The 22,059-nt window shown below is 45.6% G+C and overlaps 1 protein-coding gene across 1 annotated transcript in view; it reads right to left on the bottom strand.

Moving 5' to 3' along the window:
* Positions 1-22,059, bottom strand: part of dennd1b (DENN/MADD domain containing 1B) — a 467,783-nt gene that overhangs the window by 180,637 nt on the left and 265,087 nt on the right. The window contains exon 8 of the mRNA XM_084311228.1: positions 2,925-2,984. Within this exon, the coding sequence (XP_084167354.1) occupies positions 2,925-2,984 (60 nt within the window). The remainder of the gene's footprint in view (positions 1-2,924; positions 2,985-22,059) is intronic.

Raw genomic sequence — 22,059 nt, 5'->3', positions numbered from 1 at the left:
GTATTGTTGAAAATATACACTATGACTGCTGTTTTGACAGGATTTGGGTCTTTACTCTTGGCTACATAAAAAAAAAGAAACACAACATTATGTCATACAGTCTGGAGCGATTGATTTATGGCTTGGGCTCTCTCCCCCATGACACACACAGTTCCCTCTCTGTTCACATCTCTCAGGGCTCGTCACCCTGTGTTAAGACCCTACAGCTGGCTGTTAAGACCCTACAGAGACAGCAGTAGCACCCTGAGAGCTCTCTCTCTCTCTCTCTCTCTCTCTCTCCCTCTCTCCCTCTCTCTCCCTCTCTCTCCCTCTCTCCCTCTCTCTCTCCTCGCTCTCTCCTCCCCTCCTCTCCCCCCCCTCTCTCCCTCTCTCTCTCCCTCTCTCCCTCTCTCCTCTCTCTCTCCCTCTCTCCCTCTCTCTCCCTCTCTCCCTCTCTCTCTCCCTCCCTCTCTCCTCTCTCCCTCCCCTCTCTCACTCCCTCTCCCTCCCTCCCCCCTCCCCCCCCCCCCCTCTCTCTCTCTCTATCTCACTCTCTCTCTCTCTCTCTCTCTCTCTCGTACACCTGCTCAGCTCGGACCATCTGTTACACTTCCATGCTTACAGTAAATCCACACTAGCCGTTCTGGGAGGATAAACTATTTTAGAAGAGGGAAGGAACAACATTGCATTGAGGTGTTAAATCATACTGTACCGTGCTGCTTGTTCAGAGATGCTGCTGGGGTTGTTGTGCAAAATATTGTAAGGAATTGTGTTCTGAATACAAATGATCGCCAGTGATATTGTGTACAAACTAGGGGTGTAACGGTACACAAAAACCACGGTACGGTACGTACCTCGGTTTTGAAGTCAAGGTTCGGTACGGTTTTCGGTACAGTGGGGGAAAGTTTGGCTTTCCATGTTCCACTCAGGCGTGATGTAGTGTGCAGTAACTAATTGTACTTGTAGGGCTGTCAACGAATATTCTATATTGAAATTAATAATTGACTTGTAAAAAATGTAAAAAGATAATAATTATTATATTAGATTGTGAAAAAAACAGCCCCCGGTGGGCGGTCGTTAGTGGTTAACATACCGTTGTATTCGTTCGGTACACTACACAGCCGTTCGGTACGGTACGGTACACACTGAAACTTGTTCGGTTCGGTACAGATACGTGTACCTTTACACCCCTAGTACAAACCAAACAGGATTTGACGTGCTTTCTTTTACAGGACTCCCACCACCAAGGAGACCAGAGTGAGTTAAGGAAAGAAAAGAAAGAAAAAGAAAAAGAAAACTCAAAAGTCTTAAAATAGCTAATAGTTATTATGATATCCCATAATAACATATTCTTTCATGTCAGTAATAGGAGAATAGGAGTCTTCTTTTTTTCTTAAAAATGTTGATTTGCAACAAAAAACCTAACCTTTGTAATGTATTCCACATCACGCTGCTAAAAACAGAGTGGGTTTATAGACTGACATGACAAACAGCATTTACCAGCCAACACCAGGCCAGGCTGCAAGAGTACACTATGCACTGAACCACCTCTTCATAGACCTTTACTATTAACACAAGAGTTGCAGCTAACTTTTAAGAATATTCTCTCTCTCCGTGTGTGTGTGTGTGTGTGTGTGTGTGTGTGTGTGTGTGTGTGTGTGTGTGTGTGTGTGTGTGTGTGTGTGTGTGTGTGTGTGTGCTGAACTAGATATTGTTTTACTGTTGCTCTAAAAACTAAAAAGGAAGCCAAAAACACAAAACAACCCCTTAATATGTATTCTACATTATGCAGCTACAAACGGAATGGGTTTATGGACTATCATGACTTGAAGAGCCCCAGCGTTGGAATCAGCAGCAGTCTTTAAAATGATGGTGTTTACAGAAAACATTTCATAAAAATGTAAAACCAGTATCAGCAACCTTTGTTCCAAAGAGTGGTGGGAAGCAGAAAACTCAATAATGCAAAGTGTCTCTCTCTCTCTTTTCTCCATCTCTCTTTCATCCCTCTTGTTTCTCTCTTCTCTGTCTCTCTCTCTAATCCCTTGTTTCTCTCTACTCTGTCCCACTCTCTCTCCTCCCTCTTGTTTCTCTCTTCTGTCTCTCTCTCTCTCTCCTTCCTCTTGTTTCTCTCTCCTCCCTCTTGTTTTATTTTCTCTGTCTCTCGCTTCTCCCTGTCATGTATTTTCTTTCTTTCTTTTTCTCCCTCTCTCTCTTTGACAACAGGCAGTGTATTTGCATCTATCTCGCTCTAGATATGTAATGTTCTTTTTACTGTTGCTCTACAAAGGGCAGTGTGATTATCACACCCAGTGTCAACGCAGCGAGTCCCAGGCTCACTGGCTTGTTTGCTTGCTTATCTGGTTCTTATAAGACGTGTTTATATAAAATCTGTATGTGGGTTAACTGGATAGGCATCAATGAGATTTTTTTAGCAGAATTGCCTTTGCTTTAAACATAAACCATAAAAGAGAGAGAGAGTGAGAGAGAGAAAGAGAAAGAGAGAAAGAGAGAGAGAGAGAGAGAGAGAGAGAGAGAGAGAGAGAGAGAGAGAGAGAGAGAGAGAGAGAGAGAGAGAGAGAGAGAGAGAGAGAGAGAGAGAGAGAGAGAGAGAGAGAGAGAGAGAGAGAGAGAGAGAGAGACTTTTGATATTCAGAAAGAGAATACACAGTGTCTGGAGTGGCATTAATCATTTACAAAGTTTGATTGTTTTCCAGAGAAATAGAAACACACAGCAAGCGCCCAGGATAGTTTGTTTTGTTATATTTACAAAGATGGAGCGGCTTATTTGGCCAAATTGGAAAGCCTCAACTCCCATGTGCCATTAGTACAGCAGCGGTTTCAGATTTCACAGCAGGTCTAACAAACCCCACCACCACCACCACCACCACCACCATCACCCCTCCTCCTCCTCCTCCTCTCCTTCACTCACTCTCTCCTCCACTCACCGGCGTCTTGCTCTGCGGATCTCTCAGTACTTGCCCGGTGGCAATATGCAACTGCTCATTCTTGGGGGGTAGAGAAGAGAGTGTGTGTGTGAAAAACAGAGAGAGATAATCTGAAAATCTGTGTGTAAGAGAGAGAGAGAGAGATGGATAGAGAGAGAGATATTGGTAGAGAGAGAGATAGAGAGAAAGAGAAGGAGAGAGATAGAGAGAGATAGAGAGAGAGAGAGATGGATAGAGAGAGAGATGGATAGAGAGAGAGAGAGAGAGAGATAGAGAGAAAGAGAGAGATAGAGAGAGATAGAGAGAGATAGAGAGAGAGCAAAACAGTATACTATAAACAATCCCCTTTTCTCAGCTGCCACGATAAAACAAAAAACAAAAATAATCAGTTTTTAAGGGGAAAAAATTGGTCCTTCAATGGTCCTTCAGGTCGTTCAATGCGTGCAATAGACTGGTGCAGTCATTTTGCAGTCTGTAGTGGCCAGCATTCTCTTTTTTGCTGTTGTATGCTGGGGCGGCTACATCAACTCAAGGGACACCAACAAACTGAACAAGCTGGTGAGGAAGGCTAGCTCCGTGGTGGGAGTCGAGCTGGTCAAACTAGAGGTGGTGGCAGAGAAGAGGATGAGAAGGCCGCTATCCTGGAGAACCCCTCCCACCCCCTCTATGAGGAGCTAGCCAAGATGAGGAGCACGTTCAGCCACAGACTCATACCCCCCGGACACTCCACCAACTGTCTAGGCCAGTCCTTCATGCTGAAGGGCAGCAGGCTCCACAACCGTGGGCATGGACTGCTGCCAGCAGCTGGACCACTAACGGCTGCAGAACTCGAGAACAACTAGGAATGTCTGACCATTAAGTGACTCTTAACCACCAAAACCGGCACGAACGTATGACGTATATCATGTCAGTTAGGTACAGACCCTCACTTGCACCTTGTGTATACCGTTTATTCTTCTCATATTTTTATATTCAGAGTTAATTATTGTTTACACTGTTTATTCTTCTCATATTTTTATATTCAGAGTTAATTACATTGTTTACACTGTTTATTTTTCTCATATTTTTATATTCAGAGTTCATTATATTGTTTACACTGTTTATTTTTCTCATATTCAGATTTTATTTGACTGCCTATATTTACGTCTTTCTTTTATTACCCTGCCCATACCTGTACCTCCCCTCCCCCGTGCTGCTATGACACCCAAATTTCCCCAAGGGGATCAATAAAGGAATATCTTATAATTCATCAATTAAATATCAAGAAAGCAGATGAGACCATCACCTCTGTTCCCCAGGCTTTCTTCCAATGAAGCTCAGATATAAAAATAAAGAAATAAAAAAAGAATACAGATGTTTTTTGTTGTACAAAAAAATTATAATAAACAAAAAAAATAAAACCTTTAGGACTAAACGTATTAACCTTCACACAAATGTATTGATTACTTGATATTAGTGTATTTATATTATGAACGCATTGGCGTAAATTTGAAGCCTATCCTATAATAATAATAATAATAATAATAATGTGAAGGATCAGATTAAACCGAATATATATATTTATTTATGGATATATATTTAATAGTATTTGTATATCGTTTGATATCCCCTGTATATTCCTTGTACAATATGCACTGAATATCCCTTTAGTCTACTAACAGCCCATAATAGTTTCATTCTACCATTGGACGAGAACCTGGCGCCAGCAGCCATACCCCTAGGTTCAAGTTCAATCGTGCCGACCAACATGTCGTGGCAAGCCCGGTTCCGCGTAGGAATACGTCTGGCGAAATACGAATGGTACTATTTGTTCACAGCGCATATATATATGGCGCAAGTAAAGTAGAACTTTTTTTTAGTCCATTAGTTCTTTACCCTCCAACTAAGTAACAGACGCGAAGCCTCACCCACGACGCACGTGTGGTGCAGTAAGGCCTACTTGGCCTCAGAATAGGCATTGAGATATCGTGTGGATTAATAGTTGAATTGTCATAGTTTGGCACTATACCGTCGAGTTGGACGTATTTCTATTAAGCTAATAATAGTCTATTATGTATGGTGCATCGTTCGGTTAGAGTTATAAAGTGAGCAGTACCCCCATCGTTCCTGACGTTATCTGGAGTCTTAACCAGGCTGGGCAGACCACGTGTGGTGCTTGCATCCGAGGAGCTCCGGGCCAGGACGAGTGGACCTGTACATTGGATTACTTTACCCGGACGACGGCGAGCCTTCCACGGCTTGGATTATCTACATGCTTTGGGTGCTTTGATTATTCCATGGATAACGGCCAACACTGCTGAGTGTTGGAACTACCCCCCGGAGAGGAGTCCAGGTGAGACGGCGCTCTACCCCGAGTGAGGTCGCCTCACGTCTCTTCATCTGTGGACCGGCAGCTACCGTCCACCAGAGGGTCCAGCTGTATTCATCTGCGGACCGAGGTTCTGTGGGCATCGTGTTCAGGACTCTGAATTCTCCCAAGAAATCGTCGGCCAGATGGGATACCGCCAGCGGCTCTTCTAACCCCCCCCTACTGTCTTACAACCAGCGGGACCCCCCCCCCCCCTTAGTGTATCCAGCTATAATCATTTAAGTACCATCGCTATAGTTCCCTAAAGAACCAGGTTGTATACTTACTCCCTGCGTAACCAGAGATTGGACATTCAATGTTGATTTACCTACGAATACTCATTTGCCATACAAGTGCATTTCAAATCATAAATGTCATCAAGTGAACGTTGTATATACCCTTTGCTATATAAAATATTCGATTTGTACATTTGTGTGGACTTCGTTTCATCAGGTGGGAAAGTGTTCATCATATCTATATCATGTACTGGATGGCCAGAAGTTAAAGTACAAGAGGTAGTGGTTTAATAATACCATACTTATCAATACAGTCAGGGAATTGTACCCCTCAGTTACAATTGGTCCTTCGAGCCGGAGGGTAACTAGTGTAATATTAATATAGTGTTATTAATATTGAAATGGCCTATGATGAACTCCACGAAACGGTCCTCCTAACGTAGAACGCCCGCAGCGCAGACGACAGCCACCTCAGTACTTAGAGGATTACGCTGTCAGTCAACTACCTAGCCTTCGACAAACGGTAAACGCGGTAAAAGTAGAAAGTAAAATTATGTCTGACCTTAACGACCAGGTTTCCCCGACCACAGAGGCCCTAGTGGGTTCTAATGTAACTGACCAAGCTCACGGTGGGGACCAGGAGGGAGCTGACATGCCCTTACCCCCCGCCAATACCGAAGAAGTAGTTCCCGACCAGCCCCGGGAGGAAGACAACCCTACAGAGAGAGAACTCTGCACGGAAGAAGAGGAGGAGAGCGCCGAGGAAATAGAGCTCCAGGACTCCCCAACGAGTACACCCAGGAGCGGCTCACCCAGGAGCGGCTCACCTCCACAACCGTCTTCCCCCAGCGAAGCGGAGAGGATGCTACAACAGGCGTTCCTCGTCAGCCTGACAGCCTCTACCGAATGCGATCGACTTCAGGGTGAACGCGATCGACTTCAGGGTGAACGCGATCGACTCCAGACACAGCAACGGAGCGAAGAAGAGCGCATACGCCTGGAGATGAGACGCCTTCAGACGGAAGAGAATATGGCAAGAGACCGGGCCGACGCCCAGCGCGCCGCTGCCGGTGCCCAAAGAGAAGCAGATCTCACCAAGCGCGAAGTCGAGCGCGACAAGTTACAAGCGCAGCTAATGGAGCAGCTGATCCTCAAGGCAACACCCTCTCCCTCCGCCAGGGGTTCAAGGAACTCGTCGAGACAACAGTCAAGGGCAGCGTCTCCTAACCGAGCAAGCGACCCTGAACTTGACCAACAGACCAAGCCTATACCCCCCGCAGACCCCCTTCCCAGACCGGTCCAAGCGAGACCCAGCTACAAGGAAGGAGCGGCATACACTGCGGAGAAGCTAAATAAACGATTACAGGATCTAGAGGACCTGATAGAAGAAGAAGAGGGAGAGGAGGAGAACCCAGCCCGACGACAGCACAGTACTCCACCGGACCAGGAGGTCCAGTACAGCCCAGGCTATACCCCCGCGGCGCTGCGCTACAGACCCCCGACTCTATTCACGGGTGAGCACGACGCACGACCAGCCCCGAGGAATAGCACCTGGACCAGCGGGCCATGGTACCCTGTCGGTACTGTGGAATATATGTATGAACTACGCCCCCTTCCTCCCCTCCCCTTCCCCCACTCCCCCCATTGTTCACCTGTTACTTAACTGCTCCCCCAACTGGGGAACAGGATCTTTTTACCTGACTGACGGAGCTGGTCTGTTTAGGTAAGATCTCCAGCCATACTCTCTATTGTTGTATTGATTTGATTTGATCTGGTTAATAAACCTTATTATCTGGACCCTCTGAGTGAGCAAGTCATTTGACTCTATTCCTATTTGAATACTATTATTATCCTACAATTTGGCGTCGCGAATTTCGAATTTTGTGCAGACTGATCTGTTCTCAGGTGTAGAGAGAAAAGGATTAGTTTAGGCCGGCCGGTATCTGGAACACATTGGTGTGATCCCCACTTCTCTCTACACAAGGTGAGCATTTACTGTGTGTTTTAATATTCGAGACTATGGCTGGACAATAGAATAAAGTGTGTTGAATATCTGGGCTGTATTGGGATTCGTTACGGGGGAAACGCGTGTACTCCGGTCCTATATCAGGAGGTTCTGGTAGGATTTGCTATAGGTTGAAGTGCTATTCCTGGTCGAGTCGGAGCCGACCAAAAGCTAAGGCACACAGTAAGGTTGTCAACAAAGGAAGATACGTGAGCTTATTAGAGTGATATCATTGGAAAACGCGACTCTCTTAGAAACTATTCTATGATTCTTGTGGCAAAGAGGCGGGACGCTAGGACCGAGAAGCTGTTATAATCTAATTAGATTTAACAGAGTAACGATATATTCATAGATACAACCTTAAAATAAGCTCACAACCTCTTCCATTCCTGAAAACGATATATTTGGATTGAATTAATCAATTAATCATACAGAGAGCGGGAAGGAAAACCGGCGGTGCCTCGACAGTACGTAAATGTACATTTAACGGGACATTAATCGCTGGTTGAAGGGACCGAGACTATGATTAAAAGGTATATATAATCTAATATATCGCTATTAAATTTCGAAGTTCAGGATTCGGTCGTTATGCTTTAATAACGGTGTATAGTGTATATCAAGGGTATAAATGCCTTATCGCAGCAGGGTGCTGGGCGATTAAACGAACAGCGATCCCATACAGACCAGGTATATACACACGTTAACTTTTATGTATTTTCGTTTGTTTGTCTGTTTGAGTCTTGTTTGTGTGTGCACAGTATTATAACCCGCTGAGGTGTTTATTGAGTTAAGAACGAACCGGCTGATATCGCAAAGCATTGAGTTAACGTTATACGTTATACGTTATACAAGGAAGCCAGGAAAGTGATTTCCGGTAGTGATTTCCGGTTGGGAATTGTAGTTTTGGTTCCACTTCCGGTTTCACGATAGGTAATGATAACGGCGCTATAAATTACATAGTGATAACGATACATAAAGTAATTGGAATAATATGTATAAGGATTCAACATCTAAATTAGGTATAGCAGTATACAACTGAAATACATATATCTTAGAATCAGACCTGAAAAATTAACTTTGACTTGAATGAATACCTAAATTGGTTCTCTAGAACAATATAGATTGCTACAGTTAATAAGCTATAATTAAGATACCAAGTATATAAAATAAGTTATAATTAAGATACCAAATATATAAGATTGAGTGTCTGGTCTCCACCTTATATACAATTATTTAGTTATAACAAAAAATAGGGCATATGTTCTAGTTTTTTTGTCTGTCTATCTCTGTCTGTCTATTTCTCTCTCTCTCTTTCCTCCTCACTGTTTACCAGTCTGATCATATCAGGGACGTTACATCGAGGGCAACGCGGGGCATATAGCTGGTATCATGGGGCGTTCACTAAGCAAAAATGACGTTACCGGCAACTCTCCGTGCGACTTCATGCTAACAAAATATGGACCTATAGCTGTAAAATATTTGGGATTGTGGTCAAAATGGACAAAAAACAACTGGCCAGTCCTAGGGTGTTTTCATAACGGGAAACTTAGAGGCGTACGCGAAAGTTTCCGTGAACGTGCCAGATCGTTTACCGTGAGAAAACAAAGTCGTATCGAACATGCATTGGTTTTGTGGCAATGTGAAATTGATTTGAGAAATATGACACGTTTAAAAGAAGAGGCGGAAAAAAGTATTATAACGCAGTCTCAAACTAAAACGCTTGACAACGGAAAAGACAGAGAAAGTAACACAAGGCCCAATATAAAAAATGTTAAAGGCCTATATCCAAGCCTGACCGCAAGCGTGGTAGAAGACGATTCAGACGATGACATATCCACAAGAGTGACGTTTAACAGAGACGCACATGTGGTTTTAGATAGGAACCCAGACGAAAGAGAAAATGTAGAAGCAGGACCATCAAGGAACAATAGACCTGCTAGAACACAGGACAGTTCACCAACAGTGCAACCACCGTCACCACCAGCGGATAAAATAGAAAAGGTTAAAACACCTCCGGAACCATCACAAATGGTCACTAGATCCGAGAAACCGACCAGCACATATCCTATGAGGATTGTCCCACTAGGCGAAAATGTAAACGCTACAGTTTACCGACCATGGTCACCGACAGAATTAAAAGGACTCGTTGAACAATTTCCCAAACCCGACAGAGACCCAATGGGTTTTATCGAACAATTGGATTTAATATGCCATTGCTATAGCCCGACCCCTAGGGACATGAAACAGCTAATGTTGGGATGTCTAGGAAATAAATATCACAGCGTCTCAACGCAAATGGCTATTCCAAGCAGTGATGCCTGGAGTGAAAACAACACTAGAGAACAGTGTATTACTGCGATAACAGCCGCGGTACAAGGTTTGGCAAGGCGAAATGCATGCATGTCAAATATCACAGCTTGCGTTCAAAACGAGTTTGAAACAGTCGATGCGTTTTACAGTAAATTCAAAGCGGCTTGGGCCGCGAACAGCGGATTAACGGCAGACGAGGGACTCGCAATCCAGGTATCCTATTTCGTTACCGGCCTCCTACCACACGTTGGAAAACATTTGAAAGCCGTCCAGTTAGATTGGGAGAGCTCTCCTATTACAAACGTTAAGAACGCAGCCATCAATATAGAACGACAGCATCACGACAAGAAACGTGTCATCAAAGACATCGGAGTCTTTGTATCTCGACCAGAGGTGGTAAAAGAGGAAACAATACACTGCTATCCAGCTAGAAATTATTACCCCCAGGGAAACAACCAAAGGGGTGGGGGTGGGAACACGCGAAACGGGCCTCCACAGAGGAACGGGGTACAAACATGTTACCACTGCAATCAACCAGGACACCGAATACAGGAGTGTCCCCATGTAACATGTCATATTTGCCAACAAAAGGGTCATGTGGCGTTCTATTGTCCAAAGGAGAATAGAAACAATGGGAACAAAGGGGAATATATACAAAGAGACTCACGCAGGCCCCACAAACCCCATCCTAGCGCCCCACCATATGCAGATTACACTATGGCGGATCCGTTCAAAGGAGACGAGGCGACGAATGTTGCATAGAGGTGCCAACAGGAAAAAAAGATCTGTCTGGAGAATGTTATGCAAATATTAACAGCAAATCCCGAAGAGGAACCCAAAATTAACTTAATGATAAATAACAAAGAAGTTACTTTCATGATAGACACCGGGGCCACACAATCATCAATTGATGAGAGCACAATGGCATTACCCTTGTCTGGACAGTCTGTATTAACAGTCGGGATAAGCGGTGTCCCACAGACAATCCCTTTGTCTATACCAGTTAAAATAGAATCAACTAGCGATTATTTTTCAACTGAACACTCTTTGTTATTAACATCTAAAGCAGCAGTTAACCTTTGTGGACGAGATTTGCTTTGTAAAATGAACGCTAACATTTACTGCTCACAAGATGGAGTCTTTTTACAGCTACCAGAGAAGGGAGAAAGAATTGAAATGCAACAGATGATGTCACAACGAGTGGGAAATGTGATAGAATACAGATGGAAATTAAATAATGATCCTATCAATGAGTTTGTTTCCACAGCATTGAAAGAAATAACAGAAGCCGACACAGGAGTGAACGCGAGGTGTTTACAGATGAAGTTCCTGGCCGAACACCACGTAACAGCGTCTAAATGGGATACAGACGTACCAAAAGTATATATAGAAAAGGTAAAATCATCCATTGGTAAGACCACACTGTTTCCAGCATTCTCAGAAATATACATCTCCCATGAGGGCATTGCAGCCACAGTAATCTTATCAGAAGTTCAAAGAGTGGCAATTCATGACTCTGATTATACCCCACACATAGCAATCGCATTCGACACGGCGGAAGGAGAACAGGACTTGTCCCCCATGATGAAGAGACTACAGACAGACAAAAGAACAGCTACCTCCCACACTGTTAAGATGAAAAATGGGTGGAATTTAACTAGATTGAAAGATGGATACATAATAGCCACACCCCCATTCATGATTGAAGGGCCATTGATATGCATACCAGAGCCCCCACACGCTGTTTTCCTTCCTGAAACTTCATTGTCTAAGGTACCCCATAAACTGTGGGCATCACACTCCACTGAAGTCGGGCTAATGACATCTGCAGTCCCCCACAGAGTCACACTGAAACCAGATTGTACCCCTCCCAAACTTGAGCAGTATCCGCTGAAACAGGAAGCCATCGATGGAATAACACCAGTAATAGAATCACTGCTATCACAAGGCATTTTAAAACACTGCGAAAGTCCTTGCAACACACCAATTTGTCCCATTATAAAGGCTAACAAACGTGATTGGCGATTTATACAAGACTTGAGAGCCATAAATCAATGCGTGATCCCCATCACCCCATTGGTTTCTGATTCATCTACAGTAATGGCATTAATCCCCACAACAACAACACATTACACAGTAGTGGATTTATCCAGTGCATATTTTAGTTTCCCAATCCATGCCGACTCACAATATCTTTTCGCTTTCGAATTTAATGGTAAACAACTGACGTGGACGAGAGCACCACAAGGATACACAGAATCAGGAACATTGTATAGTCAAGCTTTGCACCACGACCTAAAAGATATACAGTTCCCCGGCGGAAGTACACTGTTAATGTTCATAGATGACCTATTGTTGTCATCCCCAAGTGAAGCAGCATGCCACACAGACTCTGTCATACTATTGACTGCCCTTGCAAACAAAGGACACAAAGCGTCATTGCCAAAACTACAGTTTTGCAAAATCAGAGTAAAATACCTGGGACACACACTCGACGGTTCGAAACGGGTAATATCCCACACCCGAGTACAAGCTCTGCAAAACTGCCCCAATCCAAAATCAAAGACAGAAATGCTATCATTTTTGGGAGCAGCTAATTTTTGTCGCCAACACGTGTTCAACTACGCCGCATTAGACCAGCCTCTTCGTGCACTAACGTTATCTGACCAACCCAAACAGATCGCATGGACTCCGACACTACAACTTGCGTTCCAAGCAATGAAAGAAGCTTTAACCACAGCGCCCGGCCTTGGCATGCCAGACTACAGTATGGAATTCTCACTTTTTGCCGCAGAAAGAGAAGGCTACGCGACAGGGATCCTAGCCCAGAGAAATTGCGACAAGATGAGACCAATAGCATACTATTCACAAAGACTTGATAGTGTAGCCTTGGGGTATGCTCCGTGTCTACGGTCAGTTGCTGCAGCCGCGTTCTGCGTATCGAGAAGCGCCAACATTACTCTAGAACATCCAGTAACAGTCTACGTCCCACATTCTGTGTGTATTATTTTACAAAACGCAGCTACACAACACTTATCAGCATCCAGACACACTACATACACAGCGATCCTATTGGCAAACCCAAACTTGACCATAAAACGTGCACCGCCAATAAACCCAGCAAATTTTGTTCCCCTATATGAGGATAACGAAATGTCACATAACTGTATTGATACAATCTCAGCTGTCACCTCACCCAGAGCCGACTTACAACAAACACCACTAGTTAACAGTGATCTAGTATATTATGTTGACGGTAGCGCGTCAAGACACACTAATGGATGTGATTTGAATGCTGGATACGCTGTTGTTGATGACCATGTGATGATTGAAAGTGCAAAACTACCTAATAATTGTTCAGCACAGGCAGCGGAGATCTTCGCTTTGACGAGAGCGTGCGTGTTGGCCAGGGGTAAGTCTGCTACAATTTTCACCGACTCAAGTTATGCGTTCAATGTAGTGCACAATGTGGGATTAATATGGAAACACAGAGGGTTCATTAAGACATCAGGCATTCCCATCAAACATGCTGTATTAGTCACTAACCTACTAGAGGCGTGTTTACTTCCTAAGCTATTGGCTGTTGTAAAATGTGTTGCACATTCTTCTTCTCCTTCTCTGGTTGCAAAGGGAAACGCCAGAGCGGATCACTGTGCCAAAAGGGCAGCGACCGTCCCCTCCCTGTTGGTAAAACAAATGGCTATCACAATCGCCAATGATAATACTCCCACTTTTGATCATGTCGTTTCATTACAGGCAGAGGCGACATCTGAGTGGCCAGTATGGACGTCAGCAGGTTGTTCCAAAATGCCAGACGGCATGTGGAAACATGCTGACGGTAGAGTTGTAGCTCCAAAACAACTCCTCCCCCTGTTAGTAAGATTAGCACATGGACTTAGCCACGTGTCAAAATTCGCAATGGTGGGCAGTATCACTTCACAGTGGCACGCGCCAGGTATCACCAGTTTAGCTCACCAATACTGCTCAAGATGTGTTGTATGCAATCAACACAATATAGGTAAAGCTATAAAGACTAGACGTGGCGCCCACCCACCACCTTGGGGACCATTTGTTAACATCCAAATGGATTTCATCCAATTAGAAAAAAGCATGGGATACCAGTACGCGCTAGTCTTAGTAGATATGTTCTCTAAATGGGTCGAAGTCTTCCCATGCAGACGCAACGATGCTCAAGCAGTAGCTAAGGTATTAGTCAGAGAAATAATTCCAAGATTCGGGTGTCCACACTCCATAAATTCAGACAGAGGTACGCACTTTACGGCACAACTGATAAACAACTTATCTACCGCATTAGGCATGAAAATACACCTGCACACACCCTACCACCCTGAAAGTGCAGGTGCGGTAGAAAGACAAAACTCAACCATCAAGAACCGTCTAGCTAAGACATGTACAGAGACAGGCCTTAAATGGCCCGACGCCCTCCCCTTAGTATTAATGCAAATGAGATCAATGCCAAACAGAGGAACAGGATTGTCACCTCACGAGATATTATTTGGACGTCCAATGTCGACACCAACCACAATGCTTCCCCCGTTATCACAAGTCCAGTTATTGCTAGCAGACGAAATTGCTATTAACTATTACAAAGCTTTGTGTGCCCAGATGAAGAGGCTCCACCCCTTAGTGAGGCAGGCACAACCGCAACCACCAACAACACCATGTCATGGATTGAACCCAGGTGACTATGTATATATAATGGTGTTCAAAAGAAAAAGTAAACTAAACCCCAGATGGTCTGGTCCATTTCAGGTGCTGCTAGTAACGGACACGGCAGTAAAGTGCGACGGAAAAGCATCCTGGATCCACGCATCCCACTGCAAAAGGGCAAATCTACCATGAGACCAATAACAATAGGAAAAATGACCACCAACTGGAACTGCTTAATCATCGCATGTGGCATAGCGGGATGCATTGTGTGGGCGACAATGGACGAACCTCAATCATGGATCAATGGGTTTAAGGGCGGTAAGGGGAAAGCAGTTGAACGCACCAAAAGATATGTTAACAGTCACCGCAACAACCTATATTTAAAGCTAAGCCAAGCAGTCGCACATTTTGCTAACCAATCAAATTGCTATGTATGCGGCTTAATACCCCATTCTACCGAAGATGGTTTTCCGTTAATGGGCCTCCCACTAACAGAATGCCACAAAGCCTCTCTAAACAAGTCCACAGGGACAGCTGAAAGCTGCACAAAATCAAACATGAAGATTCGACAAAGTCATGATACAAATGGAATACCAGTTTCTATTACCCCAGTGAAGTTTACAGAATGTGTATCTCAAAAGGGTTGGGGAAAGAATGTCGGGGTGTTGGAACATTGTGAAGTGCCCCAGGCGACCCGCAAACGAAGAACGATATCCCCCCGGACCAGAGACAATATCTACCCCATCCGCCAACAAAGATTAACACCACCCTGGGACAACATCCACCCTGTAAAGACACCACTGAAACCCACAACCAAAGAAACCCCCACCACCCAACGAACGACAACACCAGCACCGCCTGGGACCTACTGGATATGTGGCGCACAAGCTTACCCGTCCCTTCCACCCGGATGGAAAGGCACATGTGCATTAGGATATTTAGTGCCAGCCATGAGAGTGACACCGACCCTACCACAACACCCACTGACTAGAAAGACACGCCACGCAAATCACTTCCACACACATGACCGGGCCTGCAAGACATGCGACTTTTTCAGAGCACTAATCCCCTCCTATGGTGTGATGTCAGCCCTAGATCAAATCACAGACCTATCCACACTGATAGAAGACTTAGCCAACACAGATGCTGAAGGACTGTCACTCGTCAGCAACGAACTGACATCAATCAGATTGATGACATTGCAGAACAGAGCAGCACTGGACTTCCTGCTATCTAGTACTGGAGGAACATGTAAACTAATCGGTCAAGAATGCTGTGTCTACATACCTGCAAACGACAACATGACTATACCAAGCATCATTGAACACCTGCACAACATCTCCAGAGCCGCACACATCCCGCCAACGTATACCATGACCGATTGGATGACCGAGAAACTTGGTACAATAGGAGCAGTGGTAGTTCGGTACATTATGTATGCAATAATAATATTTGTTATCCTAGTAGTGTGTGTGCATACTATAAAATTCGGAGTTGGATACATCACAAAAGTACTCTGCACAAGCCAACCCCCCCCGATAACCATGATGATCGCCATGACCATGATAGAAGAAACGCAAAACGAACCCACCAACCCCCTTGCACCATACTTCCACAGATACGCACTAGAATCCACAATGCAGAACCTCTAATGTTTACTATTTTAATTCATTTTATATTTCTCTTTAACATTCCTGTAAATTGTGTCATTCACAAGAGCTGATGGTCATATTTGCATTAAGTCCTATTCCATTCATGTTTTTACCGTTTTATCTCATTGTTTACTATTCTAATTCATTTTATATTTCTTTTCATTTCTTTATCCAACCTTTAAATGATGTATATTTTACCGTTTTATCTCATTGTTTACTATTTTAATTCATTTTATATTTCTCTTTAACATTCCTGTAAATTGTGTCATTCACTGAGCTGATGGTCATATTTGCATTAAGTCCTATTCCATTCATGTTTTTACCGTTTTATCTCATTGTTTACTATTCTAATTCATTTTATATTTCTTTTCATTTCTTTATCCAACCTTTAAATGATGTATATTTTACCATTTTATCTCATTGTTTACTATTTTAATTCATTTTATATTTCTTTTCATTTCTTTCATTCACGTTTATATCTGTTTGCCAACCTTTAAATGCTTTATATTTTACCATTGACCTGATGGTCATAGCCAGATGACAGTGTATATACTAAAGTAAAAGGTGTTGCCATCAAGTAAAAAGTAAAAGGGGCGATATTCACAACCCTAAAAATACACATAGATCTTAACCCACACTGTATAAATACTGACATTCAAATAATAACTCATTTTATCTTTAATTGTGTATTTTATATTACATTCATTTTATATTTACTTTGTTTATTTTATATTTCACCATATTCTATCTCATTTATTAATTCATTTTATATTTACTTTCATTCCTTTAATTGTTTATTTTATATTTCACCAAATTATCTCATTTATTCATTCCTTTAAATTGTGTATCTCATGTGTTTACTATTTTATATTTCTTTTCATTTATTGACCCTATGACCGAAATAGGTCACAACAAGTTTATAATTTTACTATTTTATCTCATTTATTATCTCATGTTATGCTGACCTTACCTATTCCAGCCATACATCTGAGAATACTTGTCCCAGCCACATTATAAAAGAGAAAAGGACCCAACTGTGGAATATATGTATGAACTACGCCCCCTTCCTCCCCTCCCCTTCCCCCACTCCCCCCATTGTTCACCTGTTACTTAACTGCTCCCCCAACTGGGGAACAGGATCTTTTTACCTGACTGACGGAGCTGGTCTGTTTAGGTAAGATCTCCAGCCATACTCTCTATTGTTGTATTGATTTGATTTGATCTGGTTAATAAACCTTATTATCTGGACCCTCTGAGTGAGCAAGTCATTTGACTCTATTCCTATTTGAATACTATTATTATCCTACAGTACCAGCCCACAGAGGCGCAAGAGGAGACTCGCCTAGGAGGTCTCTCCCCCAACGCTCGCCGATGTATCAGCCATCCACGGCGTCATACATTGCCACGCCGTCGTTTCCAGACTTCACCTATGAGAATCGAGCACAGTACACGGAGCTCCGGATGTGCTTAGAGACAATGATGGTGGATGTCGCTGATGAACGCCACAAGTATGCAATATTACTGAAGCACCTGAAAGTACCGCGAGCGCACAATATAGCGCTAGCCTATGCCACCTCTACGACCCCATACACCGCTGCCCTAGCAGCGCTGGACCAGAGATATGGACGTATATGGGATTACGTAATCCAAGAGATAAGGCATATTGATCGCCTACCCCCAGCAACAGACAATCGCTCATTAGACGACCTGTCAATCAAAGTGCAGTCCCTGGTAGGGATGCTGGGAGCGCAACGGGAAAAGGGCATGCACGAGCTATACGCCAACTCTAACGTCGAGAGGATTCTAGAGAAGCTGCCACCCGCAAGACAAGAGCGTTTTAGGCGGCAGAGAGACTACCGGGATCCTAACGGCCCCGAACCATCCCTCCTTGATCTAGCCGACTTCCTGGCGAGAGAAGTCAGCAGCTTACGACTGGATACGTTCGGGCGGAGCACGCCAAGCTCCAGAGAGGGACCCAGGAGAATAAATGATGGAAGAAGATCGGTGACTGTCATGCACCAATCAGAGTCAGTACCGAGCAGTAAGAGCCACAGTACCCCCTCGAGAAAAGAGAAGTGGAAGATGGTGTGCCCCTACTGTGAGAAAGAACACTGGCTGTCACAATGTGACCTGTTCACAAAGATGAATGCAGAAGAAGTGAGTCAATGGATAAAGTCCAACAGGCGCTGTTACCGATGTGCGCGCAGTCACATGGCAGCCGAATGCCGCCTAAAGAAAAGGTGCAGTCGGTGCGACGGAGCCCATCTAGATATACTACACGACAGTAACAGAAGACGGCCTTCACCTGCACCATCGAGCGGCACCAAGGCAAGTGTCATGTACATTGACCCCGCCAGCAGCAGCGGCGCCCAAGTGCTCTTAAAGGTAGTCCGTGTGACATTGAGCTACCAAGATAAAGTCATGGACACTTACGCCGTCCTTGATGACGGGTCAGAGAAGACCCTTCTGCTCGCGTCCGCTGCGGCCCAGCTGGGACTGCGGGGGAGCGAGAACCAAATGACGATTCGGACAATAAGAAGAGATTTAAAGACGATAAAGGGCGAGAATGTCTCCTTCACTATCGCAGCAAGCGGGCAGCCAGAGCGACGGTATAAGATTACAAATGCTTTCACCAGCCAAGAAATAGGACTATCGCAGTACACCTACCCCATCGCCAAGCTGATGGATAAATATGTGCACCTGCGTCAACTACCTATCCCGCTCATAGACGGCGCCACCCCGACCCTGCTGATAGGCTCCGACCATGCAGAACTTATAGTCCCGATTGACCGGGTCCATACAGGACCCCGAGGCTGTCCTGCAGCAGTCGAGACCCGCCTAGGGTGGACACTACAAGGCCCCCTCGCTAAATCTCTCAACCGAACAGCAGCCACTAGCTGCCTCCACTCCAGAACGACAGAAGAAGACACCACTCTCCTGCAGCATGTCGAGAGGCTATGGACACTAGAGACAATGCCCTTTAAGAACGAAAAGAAAGATATTCGTTCTAAAGAAGACATTTACGCCATCAACCTACTCGAGCAAGGGACAAAGAGAGTCACAGTCGGCGGAGTGATGAGATACGCAACTCCACTCCTGAGGCGAGAGGGAATGCCCACCTTTCACGCAAAGAAAGACGCCACGGAGCGCTATCTATTGAACACAGAGCGGCGCCTAGCCAAAGACCCCGCTCAAGAGAGTGTGTACCGCGCTGAGATTGAGAAGCTAATCACAGCGGGACACGTGACAAAGATTGACATTAAAGAGGCCGATCAGACGACCGAATCATGGTACGTGCCGCATCACAAGGTCCACCACAACGGCAAGGATCGCATTGTGTTTAACTGCAGCTACCAGATCGGATCCCAAAATCTGAATAAAGAGCTCTTGCCCGGCCCCACACTCGGCCCCTCCCTACTGGGCGTGCTACTGCGCTTCCGCCAAGACAAGGTGGCTATCAGCGGGGATATCAAAGGGATGTTCCTGCAGGTGAGACTAGTGGAGGAGGACAAGCCCCTGCTGCGGTTCCTATGGAGAGAGAGGATCGGAGATGAGAACCCAGCCATCTACCAGTGGGAAGTACTCCCCTTCGGAACCACATGCAGCCCGTGCTGTGCTACATTTGCACTACAGAAACACGTCGCAGAGGACCCAGCAGCGGATGAAGAGGTCCGACACAGTGTGAAGAACAGTTTCTACGTGGACAACTGTTTACAAAGCGTTTCGACTCAAGAAGAAGCCGAGGCTCTCCTAATCAAGCTACGCGCCTCCCTGATCAAAGGCGGCTTTGATCTCAGGCAGTGGGCCAGCAGTGACCCGCACGTATTGCGCAGCCTCTCCCCCGCGGACAAGGCTGCCAGCAGCGAGACCTGGATGGCGACCATCCCAGGAGAAGCCCAAGAAATGACACTAGGACTAGTCTGGCGCATCAAAACAGACTCGCTCCACTATAGACACAAACCCCTGACTCCAGAGCAGGGAAGGTCGACGGCGACACCGACCACCAGACGGAGTGTGTACAGAACACTCGCCAGACAATATGACCCGTTGGGATGTATTCTACCTTACACCACCAGGGCAAAGATGATTGTACGAGCACTATGGGACAAGGACCAGGGCTGGGACGACCCAATACCCGCACACCTTGCCTCCACATGGAGAGAGTGGGAGACGGAACTCCGCTCACTCCCAGGCGTCAATATACGCCGCAGCTACTTCCCATCCACAGTGAGGCCAGAGACATGCAAGATTGATCTACACGTCTTCAGCGACGCCTCCGAAGTAGCCTATGGATCGGTGGCCTACTTGCGTGCCCAAGAGAAGGGAGGAAAGATACACACTGCTTTCATCCTGGCTCGCTCAAGAATAGCCCCACGAAAGCAACAATCTATCCCGCGTCTAGAGCTCTGCGCAGCCCTAGCAGGAGCGCATCTAGCCACGTTAATCCAACGTGAACTCACCATTCCGGTGCACAGAACAATCTTGTGGTCAGATTCCACGACAGTACTCACATGGATCAAGTCTGATTCATGCAGATACAAAGTCTTCGTGGGAGTCAGAGTCACCGAGATTCAAGAGTTAACAGAAGCAGCGAGCTGGCGGTATGTGGACACCAAACACAACCCAGCTGACGTCATCACCCGGGGAATGTCCCTGGATGACCTCACCTGTCGCAACATCTACAGTGACGGACCAGTATTCCTCAAGCTCCCGGAAGAAGAGTGGCCTACGCCCACCCCACGGGAAGCAAGTAAAGAGGAGGCTGAGAACAAGAAACCTATGTTCTGTGGACTGAGCACAGTCGCCTCCACAGACCCCAACATAGATGACTGCATTACCCTGCAAAGTGCGCAGCTAAAGACATTCCTGTGGCACCACCCAGAGATTCAGTCTACCACTGACATTTCAGCAGCTGACTACGAAGAAGCAGAACTTCTTCTACTACAACGAGCCCAGAGAGACTCGTTCCCCGACGAGCTAGACTGTCTACAGGGAGGAAAGCCTGTCCCATCAGACAGCAGACTGCTCCACCTGGCACCCGAGAGTGACGCCCATAATCTCATCAGAGTGGGTGGTCGCCTGCGGAGAGCCCCCGATCTACCGGATGACATTAAGTACCCGATAGTCTTGAACAGCCGACACAAGGTCACAGAGCTGATCATAAAGAAATACGACGAGGATGTACACCACGCAGGAGCAGAGAGAGTCTTCGCGGAGATCAGACGTCGCTATTGGATACTTCAAGGAAGAGAAGCGGTGCGACGCTTCCAGCGAACCTGTCTAGACTGCCGAAAGTGGCGCGCGCAGCCCAGCATACCACGGATGGCTGACCTACCCCCCTGTCGCCTCCGACTCGGCGACAAGCCATTCCACTCCACAGGCATGGACTGTTTTGGCCCGTTGTATATAAAGAGAGGAAGAGGAACCGAGAAGCGGTGGGGTATTGTATTCAAATGCATGACCACCAGAGCGATACATATCGAGCTCCTTCCGACCATGAGCACAGACTCATTCCTTATGGCCTTCCGAAGATTCACATCACGGAAAGGAAAACCGTCTACATTGTTGTCTGATCACGGGACAAACTTCAAAGGCGGAGAAAGAGAGCTGAGAGAGAGCTTCCAAGCTATGGGCCCAGAACTTAAGACCCACCTCGCTCCATCCCAGATTGACTTCCAGTTTAATCCCCCGAACGCACCCCACTTCGGTGGAACCTGGGAAAGAGAAGTACGTTCTATAAAGACAGCCCTGTACGCCGTGCTTGGGGCCCAGACTGTGGCGGAGGAAGTCCTAATGACAGTCCTCACGGAGATCGAGGGAGTATTGAACTCCAAGCCCCTCGGTTACGTCTCCAGTGATATAGCAGATGTCGACCCAGTCACCCCCAACACACTCTTAATGGGCCGGCTGGACC

This window comes from Notolepis coatsorum (assembly GCF_963971535.1).
Source record: "Notolepis coatsorum genome assembly, chromosome: 3".
Classification (NCBI taxonomy): domain Eukaryota; kingdom Metazoa; phylum Chordata; class Actinopteri; order Aulopiformes; family Paralepididae; genus Notolepis; species Notolepis coatsorum.
The sequence above is the reverse complement of the archived record's forward strand: the minus strand, read 5'-3'. Positions and strand labels throughout refer to the sequence as shown.